Source organism: Macrotis lagotis, chromosome 3 (assembly GCF_037893015.1).
Source record: "Macrotis lagotis isolate mMagLag1 chromosome 3, bilby.v1.9.chrom.fasta, whole genome shotgun sequence".
NCBI lineage: Eukaryota > Metazoa > Chordata > Mammalia > Peramelemorphia > Peramelidae > Macrotis > Macrotis lagotis.
Genome location: NC_133660.1, coordinates 293,729,715 through 293,740,572, shown reverse-complemented (window position 1 = coordinate 293,740,572; position 10,858 = coordinate 293,729,715). Strand labels below are relative to the sequence as shown.

The 10,858-nt window shown below is 36.4% G+C and overlaps 1 protein-coding gene across 1 annotated transcript; it reads right to left on the bottom strand.

Annotated features, from left to right (window-relative positions):
- Positions 1-9,350: 9,350 nt before the first annotated feature.
- On the bottom strand, positions 9,351-10,310 carry LOC141516725 (olfactory receptor 10Q1-like). The gene has a single exon (XM_074227717.1). The coding sequence runs from the start codon at positions 10,308-10,310 to the stop codon at positions 9,351-9,353; it is 960 nt and encodes a 319-aa protein (XP_074083818.1).
- Between the last annotated feature and the right edge of the window lie 548 nt (positions 10,311-10,858).

Below are 10,858 nucleotides of genomic sequence, written 5' to 3'. Positions count from 1 at the left end.
AGGGTTGGTTTAGCTCTCTGGTTTTTAATCTGAGGACTACGAATGATTATCTTTTATATTTAAATAGCATTATTTAAATATAAGTGGTTCTGTTATATTCCTATTTATTTTATTTGATGCATTTAAAATGTTATTTTTGAGCAGGAAAGAATTCCATTAACATCATCAGGCTGTCCATGATGTTACTAAACTTTTTACCTAGATTATCCCAAAGGTGCCATCCATTTCTAAAAATGATAGTCCTTAGCTAGACAACTAAATGAAAAAAAATCATATTCCTTACCACCATACAATGATTCTGACTCCATGAAGCATCTGACAAAAGGCTCTGATCCAAAGACTGTCTTTTTTATACAATGTTTTGACTTCAGTAGTTTCAGAAATACATTTATTCCCTTCCATCTTTTTGCTTTTAGTTCAGTGGAATGAGGGCCCATGACTTTCTAAGGGAACAAAGTTTCCTGAAAGGAGAGACCTTGACTGGTACTTCAATTTCATGCCTCTGTTTTCTGACTGAATTTCATTCAGTCCAATGTGAGGAATGACTTAGGTACCTGTCATTACTTGAGGATCCTAAAGAGTCAACATCTTTGGTGTATGAAAGGTGGTCAGGGGTATTGCAGGAATTTCTAAATGTAGTCTTGCATATCCCCAGATTAAGTACCCCCAATAAGTACAGATTCTAAGTCCATTTGTAGTGTTGCTTTGGCTACCTAGGCAGGGTTAATTAGTGTCTTCTTTGAATATTCTCTCAAGGGAAAGATTTGTTGAAGTTCAGAAGTCCTCCCAGTGGATTTCTTTAGGTGAATCACAGCCAAGATTACTGGGCACTCAGATCCTTTTCTTTATGAGTATACACAACTAATATCTAGGGACCTCTTGGAGGAACTCTCATGTTTCTGTCATCCATTCTCTTCCATTAGGGGACTCCTTGAGGTCATGTTCCTGGATATTTCAGTAGTGAGATACTGAAAAGCATGGGTTTATCCCAGTAGTGGCAAGAGGCCCATACTGGGGACCAAGAGACTGGGGCTAAAGTCCCAGCTTGGCCATTGAACACATTGTACATTCCTGGGGAATGTCACTAAGCTCTTTTGGTTGGATGGAGATAGAGTGGACTCCAGGTACAGGGAGGGACTTACATGGTTATCTTCTTTTCAATGACCATTTAAAGCTCTTTTGGTTGGATGGAAATAGAATGAATTCCAGGTACAGGGACTTACATGGTCATCTTCTTTTCAATGACCATTTATTATTTTTCAGTTTCTTCATCTGTGAAATGAGATTTCTGCACCAGATGTTTCCTAAAGTGCCTTTTAGCTCTAAATCCTATGATCCTATGAGGAGAACAGGATAGGGCAGTGGATAAAAAAAAGAAACACTGAATTTGGAGTCAGAGGACCTGGATGCAGACCCTCCCTACTATTTACTTTCTATAATATCTTCCCTTCATGTATCACATTGATCAGCCTAAAGTGAAGGTCTGATCATGTCACAACCTCACCTCATTTAATAAATGCCAACAACTCCTTTTTTTATTCCAGGATTCCATAGAAAATTTTCTCTTTGAATTTCAAAGTCTTTCATAACCTTCCTATCTTTCCTAACCTTTCCATTTATTATCTTAGACCTTTACATTTTATCTACTCCTCAGTCCAGTAAAACTGGTCTCCTCATTGTTCTTCAAAAATAGCACCATTTCCCAAATTTAAGCTTTTTCTTGAACTTTTCTCCCCACTTGCTTGGAATGGTCTTTTTTCCTATCTCTGATTTTTGGTTTTCCTGACTCCCTTCAGGTCTCAGTCAAAGTCCCATTTCCTTTTCACAGTATGCCAGATTGGTTCTCTATGTTTCTTATTTATACACAGTTCTTTGTATCTCAATGGCTGGGTGGTTGCTCTATGTGCCTCAGGTCTCTCCCTACTTCAATCTATTATTCAGTCACGAAAGTGATCTTCCTAAAGTTCAGGCCCCATAATATCTTCCCATGTCATATGTTCTGTTAACTTCAGGTCTTTTGTAATAAAATAAAAAAAAATTGACTTCTTTCATTTAAGGTTATGCTTACTTTTACTGGATTAATATTTTTGGCTGCAAAACCAATTCTTTCTGATATATATATATATATATATATTTATATACATATAAATATATATATATATGTATATATAATATTCCAAGACCTATAGTCTTTTTAATGTAAGTGCTGCTAGGTCTTGTATAACTCTAATTATGATTTTGTCATATTTGAATTGCATTTTTCTTGTTGCTCATAATATATTCCTTAGCCTACTTCCCTTCCAAGAATGCCTTCCTTTTAAAACACCCCTCTAGAACCCCCCTCTCCATTGATCTATATACCCTTCTATATATTTTCTTATCCTGTTTCCTCACCCTTAACTCAGTACCCTCCCTATTCCCTCCTCTTGTTTTTCTGAATTTAAAATGTTTTGTACATAAATACATACATACACACATGCACACATCAATCTTAAACATAATCCTGATGAGTATGTTTCCAGAACTACCAGCTTTCCTTCTGTATCTAATTCTCCTTTATCAATTTTCCTCTCACACCTCATTTGTATAAGATAACTTTTAAAAATATTTTTGTAGACTATTTTATTTTAAGAATTACATCTATGAGTGGCTAGGGGGCATAGTGGATAGAGCACCAGCCCTGGAGTCAGGAGTATCTGAGTTCAAATCCGGCCTCAGACACTTAATAGTTACCTAGCTCTGTGGCCTTGGGCAAGCCACTTAACCCCATTTGCCTTGCAAAAAAACCCCCTAAAAAATCACATCCTACTCAGCTCTACCACAATCTTTCTTTCAAATTATCTGGTTACTCATATAATTTGAATTTCCACATATTTATAGTAAACAATTTGTCCTTATTGAGTCTTGTGTAATTAGTCTTTTTTTTTTTTTAGGTTTTTGCAAGGCAATGGGGTTAAGTGCCTTGCCCAAGGCCACATAGCCAGGTAGTTATTAATTGTCTGAGGCTGGATTTGAACTCAGGTACTACTGACTACAGAGTTAGTGCTCTATCCACTGTGCCACCTAACCACCCCTGTAATTAGTCTTTGATTTTTACCTTATAGTTTTCTTGATTCTTGTGTGAAAAAATTTTTTTTCTATTAAGTTCATGCCTTTTTACCACAAAATTCTGAAAATTTGGCAATTCATTGAATGTACATTTTTGAAAAATTCAGATTATGCTTAACTTTTTCAGGTATAATATTTTTGTCTTCATTCCCAATTCTTTTGCACTTCAACATGGAGTGTTCCAAGACCTATGATCTTTTACAGTAGATGCTTCTAAGTCTTATGTGTTTCTGATTGTGGCTCTGCCATATTTGGATTTTTTTCCTTGTTGCTTTTAATATTTTCTCTCTAACCTAGAGATTTTGGAATTTATCTATGATATTCTTGCTACTTTTCCTTCTAGGATATCTTTCAGTCAGTGATTGGTGGATATATTTCTATTTTTTACTATCCTCTGTCATTGTAACACTTCAAGGCAATTTTCTTTAGTTATTTTTTGTATTATTGTATCAAAATACATTTTTTGATTGTAACTTTCAGACAGTTCTTGTTTTTTCTTCTTGATTTTTTCTCCAGATTAGTTGTTTTCTTATATGATTATCACATTATATGAATCACATTCTTGTGTGATTTTCATATTTTTATGTGTTTCATATCTCTTCTATTTTTTCATTCTTTATATTTGCATGATTATTTCTTAGTCTCTTATAGCTTCACTGGTGTTCCCTTTCCCAGTTCTCATTTTCAAGGAATTATTTTCTTCCTAAGATTCTGTATCTCCTTTCCTAATTGGTTGACTTTCTTTTCAAATTGTTCTTATTTTTCTTGAATTTCATTTTTATTAGTTTTTCTTAGGATATTATTTGATTTTTAAATGTTTTTTTTAATTCTATCTATTCTTTTTTGAGTTCCTTGGGTAGGAAAAGCTTTTTGTACTTCTGTCTCCTCCACTGAAGATGAAATTCACTGTTCTCTATTCTCATAGCAGCTTTCTATGGTTGAGTTATTTCTCCTTTGCTGCTCATTTTTTATTTTTATTTCTTAACAACTTGTTATCATAATCATCATAAATTCTGGGGTATAGAGAATGAACTTCCTGGCCTCAGGTCCTTCTTAGTGCTTTTTTTGTCCTACCCAACCCCTGCACTCTTTTTTCACCTGTATTCACAACTTGGGCTCCTCAGAAGACTGAAGAGAACCCTCAATTCTCCTCTGATTACTGTCTGAGAACCCTCCAGTTCTTCTGTTCTCCCTTCTAGCCTGGAACAGAGACCAAGAACTCAATTCTCCTGTAAACAGCCATGGGCAGCAGCATCCAGGCAAAACTGCTTTTGCACTTAACTGGCTTGTGCTTGATTGTTCTCTCCTGTGTCTTGGGGGCCCTTTTAAGCAGAAGTTTCCTCATTCTATCTCTGCTAAAACCATGACTCTCCACACTCCAGAAGGTGAAATTCCTTTGACTGAGACTGAGGCTACTTCCCAACCCAGCTGCCCCAGGGCTTGCTGTTTGTAGTTTCAGTGGGACTAACACAGAGGTGTTTACTCTTCACTGGTGCCAATCTCCATCCCAGGATTTCTTTTTTTGTTTTGTTTTGTTTTTGTGAGATAATGGGGTTAAGTGATTAGTCCAAGGTCCTATAGCTAGTAAATATTAAGTATCTGAGGCCAGACTTCAACTCAGGTCCTCCTTACTCCAGGGCTGGTGCTCTATCCTCTATGCCACATAGCTCCTCTCCCATTCCAGAATTTTGAAATTTCTCTTGTTTTCCTAGGAAGGACACTCTTCTGCCTCTATTCTTGTTTGTTTTCACCTCTATACATTCAACTTGAGACAATTTTTTGACTTGTTGGTGGAGGAAAACTGGAAACCTGGAATTTTCTTACCTCCTATTCCATTGTCCCAGAACACAAAATTAGTCTCAAGCAGAAGTAAATGATGACCAATACCCCTTCAGACATTATCCAGAAGGAGCCAGTGTCTCCAGTGGTGTGCTAAAGCATCATCATCATCATCAATTATATAGTATTGGGGCAGCTAGGTGGCATAGTGGATAAAGCACCCGTCTTGGAGTCAGGAGTACCTGGGTTCAAATCCGGTCTCAGACACTTAATAATGACCTAGCTGTGTGGCCTTGGGCAAGCCACTTAACCCCATTGGCCTTGCAAAAACCTAAAAAAATTATATAGTATCCACTATGTGCCAAATATACTGCTAAGAACTTTATGAATATCTCATTTGTTCCACAAAAACACCTGTTATTTCCCCCATTTACTTAGTTTTATGCAGTTTGCAAGTATCTAAGGTTGATTTGGGGACTGACTTAGTCCCAGTACTCTTTCCCATGTACTTGCTTGCTCCCTCTATCCATAGGCATTATGCCATCTGATCATAGATGTGCCCAAGAAGTGACCATGACGGGAGCTAAGACAGCTGCTTCTAGTTGATAGAGTAATGGAGGATTTTTCTAGTTTATATTTTCCTAAATTAATATCAGCCACGAAGAGTTGATCTTTTGCAGTCTGTTATTTTGGGTGGAATCTCTTCTCTACAAGGTTCATAATCATTAGGCACCAATGACACTATATGCCAACAAGTATACCTTTCTTTTCATATACTGTTGACTAAAATTTAGCATATAGTTTGGGATTAATACGATCCTTTATCTCACAAGGTTATTTTGAAGATGAAATGAGATAGTATCTGTAAGAAGGATTCACCCGATGGAACACTGAACGTTCTGGTTGTAGTTAACTACATCGCAACTTTGAGGCCTACTTCTACTTTTAGGGTGATTATGCTCTACGAGAACTTGATTTGTTGTTGATTTGTTGACACGATAAATCTGTTCAAATCTTGTTCCTGTAGGTTCAAAATATTGTTTCTCTTTTTAGAATGTTTTCTCTCTCTAGGAATTCAAATACCTGAAATTGTATTATTCCACTCAAATCTTTATCCACACCATGAGGTAGACTGTCTGAATATATCCAAATGGTGGTTGCATATACTGTGACACACAAATATATGAATAACATGCTTGTCTATACATTAATATGCATGTAGTTTAAGGATAAATGATTAAGCCATCTCTGAAAATCTGGGATTTGGAATCACTGAAGAAGAACTTATTGCCTCCTTGAGGGAGCTTATAACGATCAAAGGATGACTCAGGCTTTGCTTCATGATAACAAATGCCAAATCCTTATGTCACTAAGATATCATGTAGCCTGAAGGAAATGGATCTCAAAATTCAGAAGTGATTGACCACAGCCAGGAGTAATGATTTCCAAAAAAAGTCCAAAAGATGGGCAAGACTACCTAAAACACTTTACAGACCTTACAGAATTATGTAAATGTTAGCTAATCTTACATCTCTAAGATTCATTTTACTTATTTGTAAAATGAAGATAATAATAACATTTATGGTATCTCACAGATTTGTTGTGAATTTCAAATGACCCAATGTGTATAAAATATTTTGTTAGCCTTAAAATCTTTATACATGTGTGGTATTGTTTTGATCAACATTTTTATTCCCTCATTTTCTATTTTAGGAGTGCTGATAGAGATGGTTCTGGGTCAAGTCACTATCCCTTTGGCATTTCCTTTTGTGTAATATTTGCAGGACATTATTGTGCAAAAGGATAAATAATTATTTTGGGGGGAGAATTGAATGAAAACATTGCTCTATAATCTCAGCTTTTGAAAGCTCACTGACTAAATGACAGAAACAATGTTTCCCCCAATATTAGTTGCTGATTATTAGTGCCTCAGTTACATTTAACAAGTTATAAGAATGCATTTTTCCTTCTTCTGATCTTGGTAAAGATGGGGGCTCAGAATTTCACTGACTTTCATTTGACTTCTGAAAAATCCCTGTATGAAGGACTCTAGCTCCCAGACTTCTGATGGTCTACTCTCCTGCTCTTTCAAACTTCAGAAAACAAGGAAGAATAAATGCAGAGGCAAAGAATAGAGGCCCTGATTTATGGGTTTCAAGATGACTAGAGATGGATTGACCCCACTACCTCTTTCCATTTAAAGAATTACAGAATTTCTCTCTTTTCCCAAATTTCAAGTTAGGAAAAAGTAAAATGATGCAAGAGTAAAACCTCCCTTCAGTTGATTAGTACCATTTGAAGTCCATGTCACCATTTCCAGTTCCAGGGGCAATAAAAAAGATGTTCTTTGTAATGGGGTTAGCAGAATAAAATCACTTACAAGTTATAGACTTCTTACTCCATTCTAGGATCTCAGCCATTTCTTAGAGTCCATAAGCAGACTAACTAAAATATCAGATTAACTAAAATATATGACTAGTGTAGCCTTTCTAATTCTCTGTGAAGTCATTTCAGACTGTTCCGAAACCATTTCAATGAATTGTGAAACTACTTATTATATAAAAATTTCTCATATTTAGGTAAAGATTTTGACAGTTATGTGACACAGTCAATAGAGTGTTGGACATTTAGTCAGGAAGACCTTAGTTCATATTTTATCTCGGATATTAGTTGTGTGACTCTGGGAAAGTCACTTAACTCTGTCTCAGTTTCCTCATCTCAAAAATGAGTTGGAGAAGGAAATGGTATATCATTCCCGTAACTTTATTAATAAAACCCCCAAAGTGTTCATGAATGTTGGACATGACTGAAAAAATACTAAACAGCAAAAATATAGAGATTTAATTATTGGGAAGTAAATTATATAAATGTGTTCTATTTTAGTACATTTTTGAAATATTAATATTATTAATAAATTTCATGAATTTTAAAACAAATGATTTGCTAATTAATTATTTGTTTTACTCTTTGTTAATATTAATGTGGACAGCTAGATGGCATGGTGAACAGAGTGTTGGACCTAGAGTCAGGAAGACAGACACTCACTAGCTCTGTGAACTTGTTCAAGCCATTTCATTTGGTTTAATCTATTTCCTCATTTTTGAACTGAATTAGAGAAGGAAATGACAAAATACTCAAATATTTTTGCCGAGAAAATCCCATATGGAGTCATAAAGAATAAGATATGCCTGAAAAACTAAAAAGAAGAACAGGAATATTATGAAGCTGCTTATCATTACCTCCAAATCTATAACCAAACTGGGAGAAAAACAAAATGCTCTGAAAAATTGTAGAGTTCTACACAGAAGATAGTTAAACTTGAATTCTGTAGGACTATAAGCGACCTTGGTCATCAATGATTCCAACCACATTTTAAATGTGGAAAAATAGAATGTAAAAGAGTATTTATGATTTGTCCTAATTATAGAATACAAAAAACCACAAAATTTTCACTCAAAACAAAATATCATATCTTTATCATGGAGTGGGAGGGAATGCTGAATGCCCAAGTTTGTCTGCCCCTATATTGCCATAAATGGATAATTCAGATTATTACCCCAGAGTTAATGCTATTATTATTTATCACAACTGATATTTCCTTGTTAAAGGCAACATTTATTATAAAAAATAGTTATTTAGCATATTAAAAATTCTTTACTCAGTTAACTTTATCTGTGTCAGAAAATCTTTCCATTAATGAAAATGAAAACTTCAGTCACAATTTATTATCTTAGTCTTTTCATGGGATTGATTGATTGTTATACTTCTTTCCTGAAGAGGGCCAAAATATTGTGAAGTTAAGTGACTTCACAATTATACAATTAGTATTTACTGTGTGAAATTCTTTGATGATAATGATAATGTTGTTGTTGGTGATGATGCAGGCTCCTTTCTATATTCAGAATATCAGAGCTCCCTCCTTAGAAAGCAGATTTCAGAGTGGCAAACTCCTATCTTGGTGCAGGATGGGATAAGAAAATGCCGAAGTTGATCAGTTTGCATTCAGAGAATCAGAGTTTCATACTCAACTATACATCTTTCTAGGTCTATGAAATTAATGAAGTCATTTTCTTTCTCTGGGTCTCAACTTTCTCTTATGTGAAACAAGGGGTTGGAATCTATAATCTCTAATTCCCTTCCAACTTTAATCCATAATCCCATCATTGTATAATCACTGATTAGATAATCGCAACCATGAGGGATTTACAAGCAATGTGCCATTGTAAACATGACTAAGTTGGTTTATAAAATGTTTTTATTTTAATCCAAGTTACTCTCCTAGGTGAAGAGACTCAAAAAAAGAAAGTGATATGGAATCAATTAATCAATCAGTCAGTTGAGAAGCATTTATTTAGAGAATACCATTAAAGTGGAGAGACTAGGGAAGTATATATTGTAGGAAATGATGGAACTTTCATAAAGGCTCTCTTTCTTAGCAGCCATGGGACTCTTATGTTCCTCTTTCATGGATTCTTGGAGGCTGCCTTCTTGTTCATGGCTTTTTTCAGGGCATTTTTGACATCCTTGTTCCTTAAGGTATAAATGATGGGGTTGAGAAGGGGAGTGACGAAGGTGTAGACTAAGGCAAGATACCGATCCTCATCCGCAGGGGTGCTTGATGGAGGTCGAAAGTAGACCAAACTGCAGCAGCCATATTGCAACAGGACCACAGTGAGATGGGAAGAGCAGGTGGAGAAGGCTCTCTGACGTCCCTCAGCCGAAGGGATTTGCAAGATGGTGATGGTAATGAAGACATAAGAAATGCAGATGAGCAGGAAGGGGGTGGTTAGTACAAGGATGCTTATCACATAGAGAACAGCTTGCGGCACACGAGTGTCAGCACAGGCTAGTTGTAGCACAGGAGGTATATCACAGAAGAAATGGTTGATCTCCAGGACATGTCCACAGAAGGGCAGGGTAAAGACCAATGATGTCAGTGGTAGGGAGAGGAAGAAAGCCAAAGCTAGGGGACCAGTCACCATTTGGGTGCACAGCTGTGGGGTCATGATGAGAGTGTAATGTAGTGGATGGCAGATGGCCACGTAACGGTCATATGCCATGACAGCCAATAGGAAGCAGTCAGTGCTGCCAAGGGTGGCAAAAAAGAACATCTGGGTTGCACAAGCAGCCAGTGGGATGGGCCTTCTCTTTCCCATGATGTTGGAGAGCATCAGTGGTACCAGTGTAGTAGTGTAACAGATCTCCAGGAAGGATAGATTGGACAGGAAGAAGTACATGGGGGTATGCAGGGAAGTGTGTGTGTATACAGCCCAGATAATGGCAGCGTTTCCACAGAGAATCATTACATAGAGAAAAAGGAAGAAGCAGAAGAGGAGAACCTGGATCCTGGGGGAAGAGGTGAAAATTCGGAATACAAACTCAGTGGGTCCTGATTGGTTGAGATGAACAGTATCAGAAGACATATCACCTATCAAAGAGAAATATTCAAGTTCCATTACTTGATTTCCTTGATATTATCAACAGCTCTCCATTTTATTTCTAAAAATCATATATTGATAGAACTTCGAACTTTCAACCTGTACTTTCAATGAAGGATTGTTTGACAGGAGCAATTTTCCCTCTTTTGTCCTCGCTTCCATTTATTTGTTCACATAGTGAGATTTAATGACCTCTATAACGCCCCCTTTCTCTTACAATCTAATAATACATACTATCAGAGCAAAGTTCTTGGGGCTCATTTTTCCAATCTTGCACTTGAAAAGGCAAGTTGAGTCTTCAGAGGCCAGTTAATTAAGATTCTGGAGTAACCTTGACTAGTTGTGATTTTTTTTTTAGATTTTTCAAGGCAATGGGGTTAAGTGGTGTGCCCAAGGCCATATGACTAGGTAATTATTAAGTTCCTGAGGTCGGATTTGAACCCAGGTACTCCTGACTCCAAGGCCGGTGCTCTATCTACTGTGCAACCTAGCCACCCCTGGTTGTGATTTTTAACATCAGTACTCATGAGTTA